The sequence below is a fragment of the Vulpes vulpes genome, chromosome X, assembly GCF_048418805.1.
Source record: "Vulpes vulpes isolate BD-2025 chromosome X, VulVul3, whole genome shotgun sequence".
Lineage (NCBI taxonomy): Eukaryota > Metazoa > Chordata > Mammalia > Carnivora > Canidae > Vulpes > Vulpes vulpes.
The window spans coordinates 122033705-122057902 of record NC_132796.1 but is presented as its reverse complement, the minus strand read 5'-3'; the positions used below and the strand labels follow the sequence as shown (position 1 = coordinate 122057902).

The 24198-nt window shown below is 41.6% G+C and overlaps 1 protein-coding gene across 2 annotated transcripts; it reads right to left on the bottom strand.

Moving 5' to 3' along the window:
• Nucleotides 1–1843: 1843 nt before the first annotated feature.
• Nucleotides 1844–22355, bottom strand: VBP1 (VHL binding protein 1). 2 transcript variants are annotated; one of them, XM_072744694.1, is made up of 6 exons: nucleotides 22149–22355; nucleotides 16938–17062; nucleotides 9700–9766; nucleotides 8086–8184; nucleotides 4692–4830; nucleotides 1844–2902 (listed from the first exon to the last, which is right to left on the bottom strand). In XM_072744694.1, exons 1-6 carry the CDS (start codon nucleotides 22239–22241, stop codon nucleotides 2832–2834), a joined length of 594 nt encoding a protein of 197 aa, XP_072600795.1. In that variant the 5' UTR covers nucleotides 22242–22355; the 3' UTR covers nucleotides 1844–2831. The 2 variants fall into 2 exon arrangements, with proteins under 2 accessions (XP_072600795.1, XP_072600796.1); XM_072744695.1 differs by lacking the exon at nucleotides 22149–22355 and adding an exon at nucleotides 21859–22075.
• Between the last annotated feature and the right edge of the window lie 1843 nt (nucleotides 22356–24198).

The following is a 24198-nucleotide window of genomic DNA, read 5'->3' as shown; positions in this document are numbered from 1 at the left end:
ATTCAAGGCGCTGTGAGCAAGAGGTATCAAACCCCCTTTCTCCTTCGAGGTTGGGGAACTGACCCTGGATTAGCCTCCTAGCTTCGTTGCCCAGGAAACGTGATGAAAGCGGACCATCAGCTGTGGACCAGGTACAAGGCTACAAGGCCCTGGGTGGCACCTGGTGTCCGAGCTGAGAGCCGAGAGGGCTACGAGTGCCCGTAAATAAGTCTACCTCCTGTTCCTGGTCCTGTCCCAGGCCAGGGTGGGGATGCCATGCACAGGGGGCTGTTCTAAGAGGGAGCGGTCCCTCTGGCTCCTGTCCCCACCCGTCTGTGGAGTGTGTGGGGACTGCCGCAAGAATTCCCACAGAAGAACCGTACCTAGAGCCACGGTCAGGCATGGGGTCTTACGTCCTTCAGAGTAAACTGGGGTCGGACATCGCCTATCTGGGGCTTGGGAGTTTTATCTATAGCTGAGCCCAGCACCAGTTATGACAGGTGCCGCACACGCACTCAGCCAGTGTCTGCAGAGACAACGCAGTCCCACGTTCGCACCGAATAGGCACACGTAACACTATCCCAAGGGTACAGGATTAAAACCGACCAAGACGAACCTTTAAGAAACGACTCAAGACCTTAAAGGTATCACGGAGGTTTAGAACAGAGAATAGCAGAGAAAGGAGAGGATTATTCATTAAGGGATTGAAGTTCAGTTAACATTTCTGCCAAACTTAGCTGTTAGCTCTTGCTAGAGAAAGGAGCGAGGCATCACGGTACTGAGGGCAGGAAATTCACACAGGAAGTGGATCTGGGTCTCGTGCCGGCTATGTGGCCGGAGAAGGTCCTTCTGACTGCAGCCACCAACATCCAGATGGCAGAGCAGGGCAGGGGTGGGCTGAGATGACGATGGCGCTTTCCATCACCCTCTCCTGACACTACTGACAAAACTACAGAAATAAAAACGCTATAAACCGTGCTCCTTAGTTCCATTTTTGGTGAGTCTCAGGAAAAATCTTAAATACATCCAGAAGCCTCACGTAAAAATGTTAATTACAGATTTGTTACTTATAATGCAGAAGAAGTGTAAAACGACCCAAATGTCTCAATGTGTATGTTTACTCCAGTTCACCCATTAGAATGCTAGTACGAAACTAGTAAAGCGATGTCGATAGAGCAAGTAGCACTACAGAATAATGCAGGTTGCATGTCAAGTGAAAAAAGTAGGATAAAAATCATAAGAACAAAATCATTTGAATCATGTTTTACAAACCTCTGCATAATAAAGGAATGGAACACACAGAAATGTTTAGAGGACTGCAAGTGGAAATTGCCTTTTTTTCTATTTTCTACATTTTCCCAAACGAGCATCTGAATGCCATTCCTGACATATACTAGGTATTTATATACATTTATTAAATTATACCTTGATTTTGCTCTTTAATTGATACTATCTCTAAAAAGCTGCGTTCCTTCATATTCAGTTCAATTTTCGTGAAATTAAACTGAGTAAATCATTCATGTCCTAATATTAAGAAGGACATTTGTGCCAATATACTTACCATAATAAGGTTTGGGCAAAAGTAGCACTTACAACATCTCAAGATGTGTACGAACCTCAAATACTAGAATATGGGAATTCTGAAGTATGAAAGAAAAGTGACTCAAGGAACTTTGTTTTCTTTCAAATTTAACTCAATTGCTTGCTGATGTGAATTCCTTCCAAAGAGAATCTGCGTCGTTCCTATAAACATAACCTCTTGGGACATGCTAGTTATACTCAGAAGTAAATGAACTTTACAAATATGTGAAAAGACACGTTAACTTTAGGAAGAATAATGTTTAAAAAAGGTGCCATGCCACAGTTTTAACTTCAATGTTTTAATATCATGAAATACAAGTACAAAACATTGTACAAGTATATGTTGTACTACACAGAGATGGAATAATACATTTGTGTTTTTATCAGACTATCACCCAGTGCTAGCCACTGTACCAATGGCTTTCCGCAGGGATTTTTCTACTCTTTGTATGAGATTTTATCATGAATAAAAAAGCTCACAAATCTCTCAACCACTGCAGATTTAAATTTATCTTAATATTCTTGTTCAGCCGCTTTGGAGACCGTTAAGAAATACAGAATTGCCTTAGCCGAGAGTTTTGAGTGGCTAAAAAATTTTATTATTTCATGTTGGCCCAGATCTCCCTTACATTGGCATTGCAAAGACACTGTGCACTTCTATGGGGTTTAAAAAAAAGTGTTGTCTCAATAGACAGCCCTCTTATGTTTGGGAAGGCAAATTACCATTTCTTGAAAAGTACAGACTATTGTAATAGTTATTGGCTAAGTAGTAATTCATGAAAATCCATTTATATAACACAAATAATAGCAACAGAGAGCGATAAAGCCCCACATATACTAAAGAAAACAAGTTTGGAAATATTTAAACTAACTATTTTTCCTATCTCTATACTGGTTTAGCCACATCAAGTGAGAGTAAGTATCAGCCAATAAAGAAAAGTATTCAGCATTCTGCTTCCATAACATACCTCAGCCATCTCGGCTAAGACTTTTCTATGACAAACCAAAAAAAAAAAAAAAAAAAGATAAAAGTTGCATTTACTTTGCTGAAAATAAAAATAAAATAAAATAAAATAATGCTGATTTCATAAAATATCTGTAACTAACTTTGTTTCTATAATAAAATGGTGGCTATCTTTTTTGAAGTTTTAATTACCATTCTTGCCATTAAAAAAAAAATCTATCAAAGTCATGTCAACCTTTAAGGATAAACTTTGGGGTACTTAAAATAACATGTTTGGAAAACTGAACCACATTTTTAATTGCCAGCATTATGCTTTGTTCTTGGTAGAATCATCTTTGTTTCTTCTTTTTACATCCCAGTTATAAACCCTGGCCATATCTGCAAGAATTGTCAAAGAAAATGCAAATGCAAATCTAAAGATAACACACCAACGACTAGGTTAGGTATTCACTCACAGACTGAATCGAAGAGAGAAATCGTGCATGCGAAATAATGGGAACAACTAGTGTTGTGAGCCATCTTGCTACGGTATCATTGAAGAAAATACTGGAACTAAATTCCACCAATACAAAGTCACAGTCTCAAATCAGTAGTTGTTTAGGATACGTAGTCAACTATAGCATTATATTTGAGAAAATAGGTGCTTGACACGGTCTGAAAGACAAGCCCTCATCGATGAAATTTTAAAGATATTCAAACTATATCCTTACAGGCAATATTTAAATTAGTACAACTATCGATAATTTCATCTCTTACCCTCCCTTTGGTTTAATAGGACATTCACTCAACTTATTTTCCTTCCCGTAAGCACCATCCTGTGTAGGCCCTCGCACATCAATCATTTCTTTCATGGACTGGGCCTTTGGTGTTGCATCCAGAAGTCATCACCATACTCAGTCATCTAGATCTTCTCCAGTGCTATCTCCTAGAAAGTTGTTTTTTTCTCATCTAGAAGTTGAATAGCTTTTTCCCCCGCCTCTGGATGAAGTGTCCACATTATGCATCCCACACCAGCCCCTGCTCTAGGCCTCTAACAGGCCTGCCTTCCCTCACCCAAGCACTCAATGCATGCTGCATGCTACGTGCTGTGGAGAAAAGAGCACATACAGCTCCTACACTTGAAGTACTCCCCATCTGGCGTCGAAAACAAAGTACTACATGCAAAGTGCTAGGTAAGCACAGAAAAACAACAAAATACCCTGAAGATTTGTAAATGTTCAGAAATTATCTGATGCTTTAGCTGAAATATGAAGGGAAAAAAAGGAGTAACCCACATAAGTCAGGGGAAATCATTCCAGGTAGGAAGAACAAAGTGGAAATATAAAGGGTATGGCACAGGTGGGGGGGAGGTGAGGAGAACTGATTGGGGCTATTTGGAACCCAGGGTGCACTGAGGGAAGGCTAGGGCAGGAAGAGGTCAGTGGCATGAAGTAAGACTGTCCTGGGAACACCTCACAGGTGCCTTGGTGACCATGTGGGGCCAATGCCTGTTACAGGCACCAGGAGAGGTAGGTCAGAGAGGAAAGGCAAAGAGCTGGGTTTCAACATACCTGGCCCCTCCTTGACCAGAATACCTACCCCCACTTCTCTCTGCTGATCCAAATCCAAAGCCTTTAAAAACAGCCCAAGTGCTAATTCTCAAAGCCTCTTTGAACTAATTCCAATTTATCTCTTTCCCTAACTTTAAATTGCCTTGGCATTGCCTTCCTGAAACAAACTTACTTATATTTGACTATCAAATTATCATTTAGCTGTTTTACATGTGCAGTCCTAATACAGCAAGACTTTGCCACTTTTTTTTTTGCACTGACTCCCTCACCATCCTGTGCCCCATACAACTTACAGTTGCAGCAACATAGGAGACCCTTAATAAACGCTTGTGGAGTAAGCTATTTAACTAGCTATGAAGGTGTCTCGAGAAAACTGAAAGAAAAATGGTTATGCACTGATTTGAATTTGCTATTTCCAAACCTTCATAATTCAAATTCAAAGTAATCAAACTTAGTGAAGTATTAGTTCCAAATACGCTAATTATCATTCTCATAAAATCTGCAAGTTCAAATCAGCCTAAGAGTAAGGTTATTCTTCTCATCAAAATAATGCAAGTAAGAATGTCGAAAACATCTTTCTCCTTTCCGTCCTTTGCTTTTAGTTAAAGAAAGGATACTGACTTCAGTGGTAGTAAATTGGTCTCGAAGAAAGTCAAGATCTTCCTCAAGAGAATCAAGATTCTTTGTGGCAGTTGATAGATTCTTTTCCAACAATGCCTGAGCTTCATCAATATCATATTCAAGCATTACATTAGCCTGAAGAAAGAAAGTCATGACAGTTATTCAACATTTCCATAGTGCTTCACAGGTTAGAGCAGGGGTTGGCAAACTACAGCCCTTAGGCCAAACACAGCCAGCTGCGTTTTCTTAGAAGTTGTACTGGAACCCAGATATTCTCCATTCACTTATGCTTTCATACCTCAGCAACAGAGCTGAGTGGTTGTGACAGAGACCGTGTCCTCTGCAAAACCAAAATATTTATTCTCTGACCTTTTACACAGACTTTACTGATCCCTGGGTTAAAGAATACATTTACATACACTGTATTGTTTACTCCTCGTAACAACCCTGGTCAATCAAGTTCTTATTTTTTCCTCTTTACTGCTAAGAAAATGTGGGCTCAAAGAGGTTAGGTTGCCTACACTAGCACAGATATTAAGTAAACAGGAGAATTAAGAGAAGAACCAGTATTTAGACACCAAATCCCATCTTTCTACAACCTCCATGATGACACTAAATAGTCTTACAATAGTTTTTTTTTAAGATTTATTTATTTGACAGAGAGAGAGAAAGAACAAGCAGGGGGAGTGACAGAGGGAGAAGCAGGCTCCCTGTGGAGCAGGGAGCCTGATGAGGGGCTCCATCCCAGGACCTGATCATGACCTGAGGCGAAGGCAGATGCTCAACTAACTGAGCCACCCAGGTGCCCCTAAATAGTATTACATTTGAATCAATTTAAATACTTGTTTCTGAGCTTAAGATACAGGGATTTAAAATTTTGCAAATTATATATATATTATGGCTAGCTCTTACTGTCTCCTTCCTACCGCCAACAGATGCTAGGGATGAAGCCCGAAGCTCTGGTGTTACTGCCTACACAGAGATACACGCATTCTGGAAGCAGGAACAAACCTTTCCTAGCTCTAAACTCCTCGTGGGGATCCCTGGGTGGCGCAGCGATTTGGCGCCTGCCTTTGGCCCAGGGCGCGATCCTGGAGACCCGGGATCGAATCCCACATCAGGCTCCCGGTGCATGGAGCCTGCTTCTCCCTCCGCCTGTGTCTCTGCCTCTCTCTCTCTCTCTCTATGACTATCATAAATAAATTAAAAAAATAAAATAAAATAAACTCCTCGTGTTTCCTGACTTACCGCTGGGAATTTCCTGAACCACTTCCTTCATCTGACTGATGAGGAATTTAAAAATTACTCAAGGGATTATTGTAGGGATTAAATGAGACAGACAACATGAAAGCGTCTGGCACAAGAAGGTGCTACATACTTACTGACTGACTAACCCAATCCATGACAATTAGAAAACTGTATAAAAAATTGAGACAGGACAAGAAAATATTCAAAGGCAAGTACATGTCTCTTCAATCCCAAACCCCATTCCTGAGTCAACTGCCATTGCTTCTTATTACTATTTCTTTTTCAGAAAATTTGTATACTTTGGTTACTTTTAACAAAAAAATAGAATAAATTTAAAAACACTTCATTTGTGACAGAAAAACATCGATGATTCATTCAGGAAGCACTGTGTGCCAAGTATTTCTTCTTTGTTGATTCACTCCTCAGTCTTATCAGCCTCTCCATTTGATGGTCTAACAGGCATCTCAAAACGGACACACCCAAAACACACTGCAAGTCACCCTGCAAAGGACCCTATTGGTCCCCTACCTGCAACATGAGTTACAAATACTTTCCCTGTTCAATGTTTGTCTTCTGACTTTGCTTATAGTTTCTGAGTTTTGTGGCCTAAACAAACCATCCTTATCTCAGGGTTATAAAAAAAGCTATCTATCACTTGGTGTATCTCATGCAAGTATGTAATACATTTAGGACACATTCTCTTATGCAGTATGAAGTGGATTCCAGGTGTAATTCTTATCAGACAGCTCCTTGTTGTCCTAGTCTGGTTTATGGAATCATCTTATCCCCACCTGCTAATGGAATGTGGGCTGAGGGAAAGAGAATTTGAGGAAGATGACCCCTCGGATTAGACCACCAGGTAGACAGCCATTTCATTTACAGAACTAAAGCTAAGCAAGTATGGGAAATATGGTCATAGAATGGAATGTACAAACCCTGAAAATATTACAACGAACAAAAATCAGGAGGGGGAACTAAGGAATAGAGAGTGAGTTTCCAGGTATTAATCTGCCCATCTAGGGATCCCTGGGTGGCTCAGCGGCTTGGTGCCGCCTTCAGCCCAGGGTGTGATCCTGGAGACCCAGGATCCAGTCCCACATCGGGCTCCCTGCATGGAGCCTGCTTCTCCGTCTGCCTGTGTCTCTGCCTCTCTCTCTGTCTCCATTAAAAATAAATAAATAAATAAATAAACAAACAAACAAACAAACAAATAAATAAAAAAAATAATCTGCCCATCTTACACAGCATTAGAGTAGCTCTCAAGGGTGATTCTACAATATAACAGCAAGGGGGAAATCTTTCCAGTGAGGAGAGGTGGGAGCTGTACACTTAGCTTGCTACTTTGCAAGGGAACTTGCCTGGGGTAACAAGACCAATGGGCAGCGAGCTGGATAGTAAGGAATGGCGTGGCTGATTGGTGAGAGGATTGAGAGGAGTAACATAGGAAAAAAATCAGAGACAAGGTCTACACATCATCTAAAATTGAAATATATGGTTTTAAAAATGGCCTCTAATCTCAAGAATTTTTTAAAATATTTTATTTATGTATTCATGAGACACACACACAGAGAGAGAGAGAGAGAGAGAGAGAGAGAGAGAGAGGCAGAGACACAGGCAGAGGGAAAAGCAGGCTCCCTGTAGGGAGCCCAACGCAGGACTCGATCCCGGGACTCCAGGATCATGCCCTGGGGTGAAGGCAGCACTAAACTGCCGAGCCACCCAGCCTGCCCTAATCTCAAGGTTTTTATAATAATCTTTTCCCCCTAAAGTTGTGAGAAATCTTTCCAGAACTAATAAACCCTCACGGGGAAGAAATATTTATCCGAGGTTCAGCAGTCCTTTCTATTTTATTTCCACTGCTCTTCCTTGTGTGACATTTAAGAGATAAAGCATTAGCAGAAGGGGAAGAGGGCTTTGGTTAGTTTTATATTGACTGGGAGAGACGAGTCCCTTCTGTAGCTCATCACACTTGTCATTCCAGTCCGTTTCCATTACAGACCCCTTGAACTCTACCCCTTTGTTCCCTCCACAGTCAAAGGGAGATACGCACTTTACCCAGCTCTAATAGTATTGTTGTGGTGGGAAAACCACAGTGGTTTACAAATGTCAGCCAAGGAATCTGTGGCTATTTCAGTTACTTACCCCCAACCACAGACACACTTTATCAGTAGGAGGAACTGAAGCTTTGCAATACAGGTTATCTGCCAGTAAGAATCTGGTCTCCAATGAACCAGTGGACTCCTTCAAAAAAAAAAAAAAGACAGTACTGTAAATAGGTCAGTTTAATAACAAGGTTATAAAGGAGAGACCGCAGAGCTGAACCTAAATCATTTAAAAGAATACCACCCAGCCAACTGAGTGTAGTGGTAAAAGAAGGCTGGAGCCAGATGGCTGGGCATGGGGGGCATGGATTCTGGCTCAGCTACTTACTACCTGTGTAAATTTGACATTTCATTTGACCTCTCTGTGTTTCAGGTTCCCAATCTGTAAAATTGGGATAATAGTCTCTATACCTCTGAAGGCTGTGGCAAAGCCTTTACACAAACATAAACACACATACACACAAAACAGTGCTGTCACAGAATAAGTGCTATGCAACAGTTAGCAATTATTGGTGCACTGGGGTGGCTCAGTCATTTAAGCATCTGACTCTTGATTTCAGCTCAGGTCATGATCTCAGGGTTATGAGATCGAGCCCCATGTCAGCTCAATGCTCAGAGTAGCACCTACTCGAGATTCTCTCTCTCCTCTGCCCTTCCCCTCCCCCAATCCACTTATACTCTTTCATTCCCTCTCCCCCTCTCTCAAAAAAGTTAGTAATTATTACTTTATCAGTTCTTCATGCTCAACCAACGCTTCCTGAAGTCTCATAAACTTCACCACATAAAATAATGTACTGGAAATAGTGTTATTCCAGTAGTCAAGTAATAAATCATACACACATCTTTTTTAAGAGGATTCTATTTTTTTTTTTTTTTTGAGAGAGAGAGAAAAAGAGAGTGTGCACGAGCTGGGAGTGAAGGGAGGAGAGGCAGAAGGAGAAGCAGACTCCCCGCTGAGGAGGGAGCCCAATGAGGGCTCATCCCAGGACTCTGGGATCATGATCTGAGCTGAAGGAAGATGCTTAACTCACTGAGCCACCCAGTCACCCCTACGTAATCTTTTAAGTACAATACGCTTATAAAATTTAATCCTTATAGCTTGCTTTTATTTAATGAGTACTGGATTAAGACTCACAAGATTCTCTAATCCAGTTCTGCCAGTAAACTAGCTATGTGACTCTGGTCAAGCATAACCTCTCGCTAACGTTTTCCTCAACTGTAAAATGAGAGCCCAAAACACAATTTCTAAGATTCTTTGCAGATCTGTAAGTCTTAGATCTTAAATCCTTATTCTTAGGGAGAACAATAACAACAATAAAAACCCTTGAGGGCTGCTACCTCAAAATAAGACATTTTCTTTTTGTACCTAAAATAACTTCCAATTGCATTTCACTTTTAACTTTTACAAATACTCCATATAAGTAAAATAATCCAAGAAATGTAGGCCCTAAAATTAAAGCTGACTTGGGAAAAAAGCCACAAAGCCACATTTATCACAGAAGCACACTATGACATCAGTACATATACACAAGAAACAAGAACGCAGACTTGATATTCTAACACATTCAAATACCAGTGACCAAAGAGTCAAAGAAGATGAGCCTCTGCTGAAGAATTCTGGTTCACTCATATTTAGAAACAAAAATGTACTTACTTTCTTCTTCTGCATGTATTTTAGAATTTCTAAAGTCTGCTTAATTTCAGGAATCTGACCTTTTAGCCTGTGAATAAGAAAAAAGTTGACTTAGTATTTTGCAGGCAAGAAAAACACCAGGACACAATCTTACTGCCTTTGCATTTTCTAATGATTATCTTTTTGAGGACTATTAAAATCATCCATTTATCAAAACCCACAATATCCAACACCACAATGAACCCTCAGGTAAACTATGGACTTCAGTTAATAATAATACATTGATATTGACTCATCATTTATTAATTTTTTAAGTAGGATCTACACCCAATGTGGAGGTCAAACTCATGACCCCAAGAACAGATCACATGCTCCAACGACTGAGCCAGCCAGGAGCCCCTTGACTCATCACCCAGAATCAATGTCCTACTCTGGTGGAGGCTGCTGATAATGAGAGAAGCTCTGCATGTGTGAGGAGGCATTGAATATATGGGAAATCTCTGGACCTTCTGTTCAACTGTGCTATGGACATAAAAGTACTCTAACAAGTAAAATTCATTAAAATTATTTCCAAAAAACTGCTAGCAACTGATCCCAAAGTGTTATTTACCTCATTGACAAGAAAATAAGAGATAAAAATATGCTGAAAACATTGAAAGTTACTTAGAAGAAAGAATGAGACATTTTTTATTTCGTTGGCACTGAGGTTTAGCTCTTTTTCCTGGTCGTTAGGAGCTGCCCACGGTTGTAATGTGTTTTGCATGGAAAAATGTGCCAAACTAGTGCTAGGGTGCTGTCAAATCACAATGGAATTTGTAACAAGACAAACTAAGAATACAAAAACAAAGCTGTGGTTCTATCAGAATACATTTAACTAAATTTCAGGATGAGAAATTGGATGTAAACAAAATTTAAATGTGATAATGAAAATGTGCTTTTTATAGAGGTGCTGAATCACTGTATTGTACACCTGAAACTAGTATGACACTTGGTTAAGTAACTATACTGGAATTTAAATAAAAACCTGATAAATTAAAAACAAAGATAATATCCTTATTGTATCATATAAAGGAAGTTACACCATGTGTGAAGGACACTAGTAGCACAAACTTTATTATACCCTGTGCTACTGGCCTGCAAGAAGTATGTTAGATGAGCCTGCTACTTAAAAAAAATACTATCACTACCTGGAAATATAATCTAGAGACACACACACTTACCACTCATTTTTTTTAACTTAGTTTGAAAGCTAACGCTCTGTGAACTCTTTACAAATTTAAAATGGATAATGTAGATCTTTCAACTCTGCTTAATTGTGCATTATGTGCTGATACAGGTAAATGCTAAAAAGATATATTTATTGTAAATTACCTGATATGCATACAACATAAGAATGTTCAGATAAAGGTTTTTAGTCATGCCAATTTCTATATTTTTCTATAGATAAATATTACATGTAGCATATAAATTATGAAGCATATTGATAAATCAAGCAGCAGCAACCCCAGTCAACTCAGGAAAAACACCAAGGTCACTGAGCATGTCGAAGCAAGATACCCCTCCCTACTCTGCTCCATCCCAAAAGATAGCAGCTCTCCCGTGTGGCTATAGGGCCCTTTTTTCTTTTTCCAACAATTTCATCACATTTGTGTATATCCCCAAACAACATATTCTTTGCTGGCTTCTTGGCTTAATACAAACAATCTAGTGTTATATGCATTCTTCTTGGATTTTCTTTAACTCAATTAGGTTCCTAAAACTTCTTAATTCATTTTCACTGCTAACATTCAATTATGAAGATAGCACAACTTCTTAATCTGCTCTCCTGCCAATGGACACTTGGGCCCCTAGTTCTTTGTTATTATATGAGCAATGGAAATCTCTAGGTTCTAGGAGTGGGTAGGAGAGTGAGGAAGGGAGATCACAGCTTACTTAGAAGGGAAGTGGACCAAATCTTCAAATGGGGAGTCTTGTTAAAGGAAAACTTTCTAGTTGCTTTTCGTCCCTCTAAAAAGCCCTGGGTGAAATCACCTTATCGACTCCCTCATGCTACAGGGTAGAAACATAGTAGAATTTGCCAGAAGTAGAGAGGTCAGGCTGAGGAGCTAAGAACACAAATACTGGCCCCGAGGAGCCCCCCCCCCCCACCACTCCCAGGAGTGATGACAGTGAAGATGGGCAAGAGCAGAGGAGTAAAAAGAATCCTCAGAGGCCAAGTCACCTGGCTGGGGAGAATAACGTCTGTCCAATGGTGGTGCCATTGTAACACCAGCAGCGTTCTTCCTATCCCTACTCACCAGAAGGGGCTTAAATCACTCCCCCACCACACACACATTACTGGCCAAAGAAACTGATACCCTGAGGGAACATGAGCTATGGGGAAAAGATATGATGATCTGATAAACACAACTACAATAAAATACAGACAATAAACTCAGTAACGTCTATCAGATGGGACAACATGAAATACTAGAAAATAAGATTATACAGTAATGCCTCAGAGAGAAAAGAAAGGATGTTGATAATATGAAGAAACAAGTAGCTAGCTATAAGAATCAAAACGACTAGATACAAAAACGTAATGGTTGAAATAAAGAACTTATGACATCCATCTAATTGCCAAAAGACAAATTACCAAAGTCAGTAGAAAACAGGAAATGTAATGAAGAGAAATGGAAGGCAGAATTAGGAGCATCAACATCTATATTAACAGGAATCCCAGGAGACAAGAAGAAAAATTACCAGAAAAACCCACAAAAAATGATAATCACAAAATTTCCAATTAAAAGACATACAATTCAGGTGTTGAGATTACCACAAGAGAATTACAAAATACTAAAGAAGTTGTATACAGCTGAAGGTAAAGTGAAAGGCAAATGATAGGCTACAAGGAAAAATTTATAGCATATGTAAAAGAAAAAGGTCACTAAGCAGAGCCATCTGCTGCAAAACAACTCAATCATGCACAAAAATAGTTTTTGCTGCAAAGCTGATATCACAAAGGTAAGGGAAAGTTCCAGAAAAAATCTAAGAGTAAAAAACTGAAAAAGGCTTTTAGTCAAGCATCAAGAGAAAAGTAAGCATCATGAGTCAGGTGCTGCTACCAGCTGCAGAACCAAGCCTGGGGCCCTGCCCTGCAGCTCAGTGGCGGGAGCTCACGTATTAAGTGCCAGGGCAGGAACAGGCTCGTGTAGAATCACCACTCCTGGCAAAAGCAAAATCCTCTATGGATAAAGGCAAACCACACAGCTATCCATAGTTACAGGAAGCTGACATATAGTTAGTTAAGGAAGGAGAAAAATATCCACAAATAGACAAATTAATTACATATACCATACATAAAAATGAATTTCTGAATTAAGAAGTTAAAGGTGAGGGGCACCTGGGTGGCTTAGTCAGTTAAGAACCTAACTCTTGATTTCAGCTCAGGTCATGACCTCAGGGTCATGAGACTGAGCCCCACATCGGGCTCCATGCTGAGCATGGAGCCTGCTTAAGGTTCTCTCTCCCCCTGTACCCACCCAACAAAAACAAATAAAAACTAAGTTACACGTGAAAAGCAAAATCGTAAAACTTTTAGAAGAAAACACAAAAATCTGTCTTTTTGAACATGAAATATAGGCTAGGATTTCTTAAATGAGACACAAAAAGCTATTAGGGGAAACTTTCACCAAAAACATTTAAATTAAGAACTAATCATCAAAAGAAGCCATAAGGAAAGAAAAAACATAAATTACATAAATTACAAAAGGAGGAAAAACTTCTCAACCATAAACTTAAAAGGATTACTATCCAATATACAATGGACTTTTAACGGGCTCAGCGGCTCAGCGGTTTAGCGCCGCCTTCAGCCCAGGGTGTGGTCCTGGAGACCCTGGATCGAGTCCCACATCAGGCACCCTGCATGGAGCCTGCTTCTCCCTCTGCCTCTGCCTGTGTCTCTGCCTCTCTCTCTCTCTTTCATAAATAAATAAAATCTTTTTAAAAAAATTGAGTTTTAACAATGTGGGGGCTGGCAATCCCCAATAAACTCAAAAATCAAAAAACAAATTAAAAATAAATAAATAAATAAATAAATAAACTCAAAAATCCATGTGTAACTTTGATTCCCCAAAAACTTGAATACTAATAGTCTACTGTTAACTGGAAGCCTTACCAATAACATAAACAGTCGATAACCATGTATTTTATATGTTATATGTATTATATTATATGTAATATGTGACATATTACATACATACACAAAATATGTGTGTTTTACATACATAAAATACATAATGTATATTATACATTACACTGTATTGTACTGTAATCTTACAATAATACCTAACACTTTCTTAACATTTTCTGGTATCGCAAGGCTACGTTTTTTTCAAACTGTCATAAATCTTCCAAAATTATATATAGAGAGAAAAAATCCAGGTATAAGTGTACCCATGTTCAAACCCGTGTTTGAACAATCGATGCTATTTGAGCGTCAATGTATAAAGAACTCCTACAAATAAAAGAACCAACCCACTACTCGAACGGGTAAACCTCTTCAAAAAGCTTTCCATATTCGCGTTCTCCAATTCTATCATCCCTTTTGAAGTCACTGGACTAACAGTGTTCCCATCCATAACACCAATAACTTCCACTTCTTCTCCATCTTAGATGATGGTAACTCTTCCTTCAAGTTGCTCAGACCTGGGAGCACCCTCCATGCGTCCCTTCCACACCTCACCTCTCGTCCACCAGATCCTGCTAGCACCAACTTCAAAATAAATTCAGAATACGCTTCTTCCCCACCACCTCCATCACCTTCCCTAGATTAATGAAAGGGCCTACTAACTGAGCTCCACGCTTCTGCCCTTCTCAGGAGTATTACCAGCCCAGCAACTCGAGGGAATCGTACCTTAACAGGGGAAAATCAGATTACACCACTCCTTTGCTCAAAACCCTCAGCGGCTGCTGCCTCCAATATTTCACATCCTCTTACTCCATTTATTTCCACAGCATTTATCACTTTCTAACCAGTCTATAATCTAGTTGTTTTCTGGCCAGAATGTCAGCTCCACAAGGACTGACATATCCTAAGTACTTAAGATGATGGCAAGCACATATCAGGTACACAATAAATATTAATCCTATTGAATTGTGTGTTTACTATCTAGACTCCACTAGACTGCAACCTTTCCAAGGGCAGGGACTGTTTTGTTCACTGATATACCTCAAGTGCACTCATTAGGAAGGCTGCAGGTACAAACTGCAGTTTTTATCCCTCACATTCAGGCCTAGAGCCTATATAAACTTGGATGAGCACCCTACTATATACCCCAGGACTAGAGGTATAATTATGATACACAAATTTCCTCTCTCTCCCAGGGCTTGGTCCTGAGGCACATTTTCTTCTCTATCTATAACCTTCCTGTGGGTGATCTGAAAACTTGACTTTATTCTTTTTAAAATGAAAATAAGCTTTTCTGGACAGCCCGGGTGGCTCAGCAGTTCAGTGCCGCCTTCAGCCTAGGGTGTGATCCTGGAGACCCGGGATCGAGTCCCACGTCAGGCTCCCTGCATGGAGCCTGCTTCTCCCTCTGCCTGTGTCTCTCTCTCTGGGTCTCTCATGAATAAATAAATAAAATCTTTTAAAAAAAAGCTTTTCTTACAAAAGTAGTAGGTAAATATTGTAGAAAACTAATAATACAGATAACCCGATTTTTAAAAATACCATATTCCCACCACCCAAAGATTACCACTGTTGATACACCATCAGTGTACCTTCTTCCAGATATTTTTGTACAGATATACTTTTTCCAAAATGAAAACATATCATTCATAGTCTTTTCTATCATGCTCTTTTCTGTTTAACACTCTATGTCAATGACTTTTCATCTAATACCCAGGCCTTAGTCAAATTTCCGTTACCAAATCAAATGAGAAAACATATCTAAATACAAACATTTGTACTTTTACATGAATGGCACATTATGCCCAGATGCTCCTTTCTTGCTTTAGTCTGCCTCCGAACTCATAACCAGCCTTCAAAATTCTACACAGCCCAGAAGCTTCCCCCGAACCTCCTTCTCAACCTCAAGATCACACCTTTCCCTGTGCTAACTCATTACTTTGTACTAAAGTATCTCAACTGCTATACTTTATGTGCTTATCTTATTGACATATCTATCATGCCTAGACGGGCGTCCCTGTTGAGAGCAGACACTGAACTTTATTTCACCCAAAACAGTATCTGGCACCTAATTAGAATTCCAGAAATATTTAACTGACAGAAGAATGCTGGGAAATGTGCATAGCAGATATTCACAAGTATTTATTGTAGTGAACTGACTTTGTAAGCTACTATAAAAATACAGAGAACTAAACAACTGAGAACAAGGATCTATTTGTCCTATGCCTATTATTTGTGAAATCTAGGGAGAGCCAGAACCTCTATGGGTCTCTCATCTCAGTGGCAAAATAAGAAGGATAAACTAGAAATCTAAGATGTTATGACCCTACATGTTTTGGAATAAGGTCTTCGATATTCATTCTATTACATTTTCAAAACCATCTTTAGACTAATAATACCAAGCATTGGCAAGCATGCAGACCAATGGAACAAATGGAACTCCATACACTGCTGGTGGGAATGAAATATGGTACAGCCACCTTGGAGGACTTTTGGCAGTTCCTCATAACACTGAACGTTACACTTGCCATACAAGTCAGCAATTCTACCCCGAGGTAATTACCCAGGAGAAATGAAAACACATACCCACACAAAGACTTCAAACCAAATGGGGAAACAACCCAAATGTCCACTGACAGGCAAACAGATAAAAATAGATTAAAATTGTGGACATACACATACACTGGAGCAAGGTTCAGCACTAAAAAGAAACTAATTTACTGATACACACAAAACCATGGAGGACTCTCAAAAGCATCATACTAAGTGTAAGAAGCCTGATATAAAACAGTAGTTACTATGTGCTTTCACTTACATGAAGCTCAAGAACAGATAAATCTATGGTAAAGACAATCAGAACAGTGGTTGTCTCTGGGAGTGGGCAGTGTTGGCCAAAAAGGAGCAGTAGGGAACTTCCTACAGTAATAGGAGTGTTCTACATATTAATCGGGACAATGGTTATAGAAGTGAATATATCTGTAAAAATTCATCAAATTGGACATTTTATTAAATGTAAAATATGTCTTGATTTTTAAAGCTTAAGCCATACAAGATTAACAACAAAAAACAACTCATAAATTTTTACACTTACCTCCTTTTCTTTTGAGCAAGGTTGAGTTCCATAAACTTATACTTCTGGTACTGTTCATCCAGCTTCTTCAGCACTGTATCTGCAGTCTCATTCCCAGGCTGTTTCATGAAGGAATCTACATCTTCCTTTAAGATCAAAAAATAACACATGCAAGTTAGACTTTTTTTAAAAAAAGATTTTTTTTTTTTTAGAGAAAGAGAGAGAACGTGCAAGTGCAGGGAGAGGGAGACAGAGAATCTCAAGCAGTCTACACTGAGCATGGGGCCCAACACAAGGCTCAATTTCACAACCCCAAGACCATGACCTGAGCCAAAATCAAGAGTCAGATGCTTAACTGACTAAGCTGCCCAGGTGCTCCCAAATTTTCAAATTCATACCTCTAATGTGATTTTTGACTGCTTCACCTTTATCTTTAAAACATTAAAGAAAAAAAAAAACCCTGTGTTTGTTTCCAAAGACTTGTTTTTAACTATAATGTAGTTATAAAAACTTCAAGATCATTTCAAACAACGCACATACATTATGTAGCTAATTTATTCTTCCTTCACCTTTCTCTTTTTATATAATTTATATATAAAGAAAGAAAGATGACCTTACTTGCTTTATACACCCCCCATGTTGCCCCGGTAGTAAATATGAAAATTACCAACAATCAAACACATTGCCTAGTCATGTAGCCTAGCCACAAAACGACTCAACAGATGTATGCCAAAATCATCAACTAAAATTTTGAACTCAAAGTTCTGCCATAGAAATCAGGCTGAATATGGTATTAGGTTCCCAAGGCAAGCCACAAATACCTCAAGTATCTATCAACTATTGGAAATAAAGTAAACCTAAAAAGCAAACAGAACAATCTTTTGTAAAAAGAATAATTAGGCAAAAAAAAGTAGTTAAACTGAGCAGCATTTTTAAAAATGTATACTACATGCTGGTCCTTGAAGAAAAGCTAATCAGATAAGCTAATCAGGAACTAGATGAAAATATATGGAAACTTTAAGGGAATCCTATTGGACTTTTCCAGCCTTTTAAAGAACTTTATTCCTTCATTTTAAGTCAAAGTACCCACAGTTTCTGAGATCTCTATATCATTATTCTTATCCATATTTACCAGCTATAAGGGACTATTTTAGCCTCAACAAGACAAGAAGCAAGGAGAAACAACAGCAAGGGAGTGTGAACTATGAAGCCATCAAGCTAGAGACACAGTAAAAGAAACAAAAGGTGAGGCTGGGTGCAGTGGCTGAAGTCTGCATGTAAAATCAAGATATCATCTTCCTAGAAGGGTCACTGCAGGAAAGAGATGTAAGTCAAAGTTTCTAGCCCAGGGTAAATGTTGCTAGGAGGTTAGAGTCTAGCCAGGAGAATTACCTATAGCAGCACAGGATTGTGGCTGCAAAACAGGGCCTGCCTGGTTTGAACCCTGGCTTCACCACACACTAGATGTGTTCACTCTGGGGAAGTTATTGAACCTGTCTCTTAGCCTCCAGTTTCGCACCACCCAGGTGCGCCGATAAAGATAAAATCTAAAAAATATTAAAACATAACTGGGGGGATGCCTGGGTGGCTCAGTGTGGAGCCTGCTTCTCCCTCTGCCTGTGTCTCTGCCTCTCTTTCTCTTTGTCTCTCATGAATAAATAAATTAAATCTTAAAAAAAAAACATAACTAGGGGGAGGCCTGGGTGGCACAGGTGGTTGTGCATCCGACTCTTGGTTTTGGCTCAGGTCATGAGATCAAGTCCTGCATCGGGCTCCACTCTCAGCAGAATCCGAGGCAGACTCTCTCTCCCTCTCCTTCTGCCCCTCCTACTCGTGCTCTCTTTCAAATCAATCAATCAATCAATCTTAAAAAAGAATAACTGAGAAAAAGAAAGAAACTCAAGCTCATTCTTTGAAAAGACCATCACCACCAACAAAATAAATCCTTTGCAAACCTATTTGTGGATAAAAGATCAATAACAAAGATATAGGAATTTAAGAAAAAGAAAGTGCACATAACTACTTATCATGTGGCAACGGAATTGAAAAAATAAAAATAAAGTGATAACCTGCACAGATATAAAATTATTAAAGCTGACTTCAAAATAGTTGAAGCCTGATTTGACTCATTTTCATAAAAGAGCCTGAAGACATGGTTAAAAATATTGCAAATGTCACTTGGAGCAAATGGACTGATAAATGAATGTTATATCTAACTTTTAAACAATAGGTGATTCTAATGTTATTTGAGCTATAAAAGAAAAAGATGGAGCATTCACCTATTCATTTGAAAAAACCACTAAAATTGTATTTATTTATTTTTAAATATCTTTTTTTATTCACGAGAGATACTGAGAGAGAGGCAGAGACACAGGCAGAGGGAGCAGCAGGCTCCCTGCGGGGAGCCCGATATGGGACTCGATCCCAGGACCCCGGGATCACGCCCTTGGCCAGAGGCAGACACTCAACCACTGAGCCCCCCACGTGCCCCAATCACTACAATTTTAATACCGAAATCTAATCATAGTAAAAAATAAAGCCACAGATCAATCTCACATAATAAAGGCACACAGAGGACTGGTCTACCAGCTGCGCCATCGCAGGGCGTAGGACGGCACACACACAGTGCTTCAAGAAATATCAGCACATAGAACGCAGCAATAATCAAATCATAGGAACATTAGATCGTACTACAAGGGTGTAAGGGCACTATTCAACCGCAAGAAATCTGTCAATCATCATATTAAATCATCCATCTGTCAATCAACATATTAAAAGAATAAAATTTAGATCGTAAAAGATGCTGAAGTAATCTGTGATAAAAAGTTTTACGGCAGGGCGCCTGGGTGGCTCAGTCAGTTAAGTAGCTAACTCTGGATTTCTGTTCAGGTCATCTCGGGGTCATGGGACAGAGCCCCAAGTCAGGCTCCCCGCTCCACAGGGGGTCCCCACGGTTCTCTCTCTCACTCTCTCTGCCCCTCCGGCTCACACACACACACACACACACACACTCTCTCTCTCTCTCTCTCTAAAATAAATACATGTCTTTAAAAAGTTTTATGGCTAATTCAAATAGAAGTAACAAAGGCCATTCATCAAAAACAAACAGCAAACATTATTCTGAATAACAAAATATTAAGATTTCAGGTAAATCACAGAGTAGAGAGGAATGCTTGCTTTCATTACTAATATTTAACATTTTCTTGCATTTTGTAATAAATTCAATAAGCTAAAGAACAATAGGCTATTAACAGCAGAAAAAAGCTATATTCTGTCTCATTTTAGGTAAGATTCAATATTCATATAGACTCTACTGTAAAATAACTAGAATTAATAGCAGAATTTTTTATAATATTTTACTTATTTACTCATGAGAGACACAGAGAGAGAGGCAGAGACACAGGCAGAGGGAGAAGCAGGCTCCATGCAGGGAGCCCGACTCGGGACTCGATCCCAGGACCCTGGGGTCATGCCCTGAGCCAAAGGCAGAGACTCAACCACTGAGCCACCCGGGCGTCCCAATGAGGTCTGACTTTTAACCTGTAAAGTGTATGACCTCCTATCATCACAGGAATTAATATATATCAAGTATCTACTTGTTACACTGAAAGCACATATTGCTTCTCGTAGCAATTCCTTAAATACTGTCATCCTTTTTCCATGAAAATAACAGAGGCTCAAAGTGGTAAAACAACATGCCCAAGACCAAGCAGCGAAGGGGAAGCAGAGGCAGGATTGAAACCCTGGTCTATTTAGAAGCCAAAGTTCTTTCTCCAATACCATGTTATTCACATTACATAAGTCTGGCTTGCTAAGATATCATACCGTGTTGGTAGAAATTTTAACGTCTAGAAAAAGTAATCCATAGCTATTTTAGAGGGAAAGGCATTTCAAGATAAGACTTTATAAAACCTCAGATACAGTGTACGCTCCTGAATTAGATCTTCGAAGCCATCTGTAGCCGAGGACCCAGAACATACTATTTACAGCACTCTAGAAATTGAATTCAACATCTAGTCATGAGCTTTTACTACGTGTCCCGTGTCGCCCGAGGAGCAGGAGAAGCAGCCCTGAGCCAACATGAGTACGTCGCTTTCCTCCCACTCGCAGAACACGTAAGTAGGGGCTCTGATATGCCACGGACTGCTCCAGTTCGAATCCCTGGAGAACCTGCTTACACACTCCGTGACTTGGGACCGGGTGAGTGAGTCCCTCCGCTTCATCACCCGTAATAATACCCATCTCGTCGCTTTTTGTAAAAGCATTAAGAAAGTGCCCGGCGCTCAGCAAAATTTTTCTCATTACCATTAGCTGGGAAATGAATGCAAACAAATAAATGGCACAGCTCACGGAGGAAACACAAAATAACCAAGGAAAAGAACCACCAAACTGAATCGGCAAAGGCACACGTGCAGACTGTAGATACAAGTGGCCTAAATAAAGACTAAAAGAAATGGATATCTTGAACGTCGGGACGTATCACCAACCAAGAAGTGGAGACAAGGCAATATACAGGTACAAGCCAAAGGTCGAGAAAATTCCGTTAAGACTGTATAGTGGAGGTCGGTCAGAACCGAGTGAGGAAAGACAGATGCTGCTGCCCTGAAGGCCAGTCGGGTTTTCCTTCCTTCATCAAACAGCTGTGAAACACTCTTTCTAGAACAGCCTAACGGAAAGACAGTGTCTAGGTCACCTGGCTGCGTCTCTGTGCCCCCGCTCCCAAGCGCACACCAAGCGCTCCGCACGGCTGTTAGAGCGATGCGCGCTAAGCGAACCCGACCACACCGCGCCACCTTGCAGCGACAGCCCGCTGGCCGCCGGATGAACTCGATTCCCACAGGACACGCGAGGCCTTCACGCGTGACCCCGTCCTCCCTTCGCCGGCCCCCCTTGCGGCCCCGCAGCCCCGCGGCGGACTGGCTGGGATTCCGCGTCTGCACACCTGAGCGCCAGCCCCTGCGTCCTCACCGCACCCTAAGCCCCGGGCAACGGCCGAGCACTCCGGCATCCTGGCTCAAGTCCCTCCCGGCCTTCTCGCCGCCCCCCGCTCTGCCTTCCCGAGCAGCGGAGGCCGAAACCCGCCGTCCGGGGGGCGGCCCGTCAGAGCGGCGCGCTGCACCATCCTCCCTCCCGCGTCCACTACCCCAACTCCTCCCCCAGTGGCGGAGGCCGGGAAGGAAGGGGGAGCCCGCGGCCTAGCGTCAAGACGCCGAGGACCAGCGTGCCTCTTACCACAAACACGGCCTCCGGGATCCCCAGGTGGAGCCGCCGCCCATTCCCCGTGGCCACTTCTCCCAAGCCACAACCGTCCTTAGCGGTCGCCATCTTGGAGAAGCGAGCGCACGCCTAATGGCCTTGCAAGCCGCCGCCACTGCTGGCCCCTGATTGGCTCGCTGGCAGCCGCCAGCCCGCCCCCGCGCCTGCGCGATCGGCGCGTTCACAGGCGCGCCGGAAGTAGCCGCCTCTTCTGGCCGCGACGACTCGCCAGCCTTTGGGCGCTGATTGGCTGCGCACGATGAGTGACGAGCCAGGAAGCGCCGCGGGGAGACGCTGGCTGTGCGGGAAGAACCAATGCGGCCTCCGGGGAGGAGGGGTGTGCCAGGATCGGTGGCTCCGAGGGCGGGCTCGCGGACCCTGGGAAGAGACCTGAGCACCACCCCGGAACGGGCAGCGCCTTCCAGAATGACCCCAGAAGCGACCCCAGCCCCAAGCGGCCACGAGTGAGTCTGCGACCTAGAGGACAAGGCGGAGCCGTGGTCTTGGTGCCTTTCTGGTCCCACCATCCCGACGAGCATCCCGGCCGTCAGAGGGTCCGTCTCAGAGTGGAGCCACTGGCCCGGTTTTAATAGCCCGCCCGCTGCACCACCTTCCCCGAAAGCCACCCTGGATCAGCATGTTGCCACCCCAATTCAGACGTCTCACGACTCCATTCTACATAGAGGAGCCTAAGGACCCTGTGAGGCTTCCAGCCCGACGGACGGCCCCAACACCGCCCGCCACCACGACCCTTTGAAAGCAAGTGCGCTACACACTCCTACGTACTTAGGCTCCGGTCTCTTTGCCAACAACTAACCACCGCGTTCCTCCCGCCTCTGCTTGCGCTCAGGGCTTCGCTGTGAAGCGCTGCTGCATCCACTCGCGCAAACCCTACCCAGGCAGCCCGATTATGAATAAAGGATGTTAGTTCCCTTACTCAGTGGGGATACGTATGTAGTAATAATCGTGATTGACATGTCTTAAAAGCTACCTATGTGCCAGCCACTGAGTCATGCTATTTAATCCCCGCAAGCTCTGGCTGAGAGAGACTATTATCACCCATAGTTTACACACAACTAAAGAATCTTAGAAATGAGCCATTTGTGTGGTGCCGGGGTGGCTCAGTCGTTAAGCGTGAGACTTGAATTCACCTCAGGTCGTGATTTCAGGGTGATGGGATGGAGCCTCCCCACAGGCTTCACGGTGGGCTCAGAGCTGGGCTGCAGCCGGCCTGACATTCTGTCTCCCTCTCCCTCTGACCCTCCACCCTCGAAAAAAATGAACCATTTGTAAGATAATAGGATTAATGTCATAAGAGTCACATCTTGGGTAGCAAGGGAGCACCAAATGATTTTACTTTCATTATCTTGTTCCACCCAACATCCTTCCAGACTGGTCCTTATGAATACATATATAAAGTGAGCTTGTTGTACTATCAGAAAAGGGCCAAAGGCCTATCAAGGCCAAAGAAATGGACCTATATGCAGTAAGACCCTAGACTAGGGAACAAAGAACCCAAAGTTCACCCAGCTCTAACTCAAGGAGAGGTCAGGCCTCGGAAGCTAGAACTCCATGACTTAAGTTCCAGCTCCTAACAATATAGGGCATTTGATTATCCCAATGTCATGAAGATAGCCCCCTGTTTTCTTTCTTTTTTTTTAAACATTTATTTATTTATGATAGAGAGAAAGGGGCAGAGACATAGGCAGAGGGAAAAGGAGGCTCCATGTAGGGAGCCCGACACGGTATTCGATCCTGGGTCTCCAGGATCACATCCTGGGCCAAAGGCAAGTGCTAAACCACTGAGCCCCCCGGGGACCCCCAATGTCCCCCTGTTTTCTTTCAGAAGGTCTATCGTTGTGGTTTGGATGTTTATGTCTATGATCCATGTAAAATACATTTTTATGTTTCATGACAGGTAAGGGTAGAGATTTACTTGATTAGTGCCAAATTGTGCAGACTAACAGAAACGCCAGTAATCTGGCTGATGCTACAGATGATGACACTAAGGCCTGAAAGAGAACAG

What these genes read in the sequence shown, in the direction of transcription:
- VBP1 (XM_072744694.1), bottom strand. Translation starts at nt 22,241, where the DNA reads ATGGCGACCGCTAAGGACGGTTGTGGCTTGGGAGAAGTGGCCACGGGG. An exon ending in CTTGCTCAAAAGAAAAGGAG is followed by an intron (nt 9,767 to 16,937) that starts GTAAGTGTAAAA and finishes TCTTATTCACAG; the next exon opens with GCTAAAAGGTCAGATTCCTG. An exon ending in ATTTACTACCACTGAAGTCA is followed by an intron (nt 2,903 to 4,691) that starts GTATCCTTTCTT and finishes CAATTCTTGCAG; the next exon opens with ATATGGCCAGGGTTTATAAC.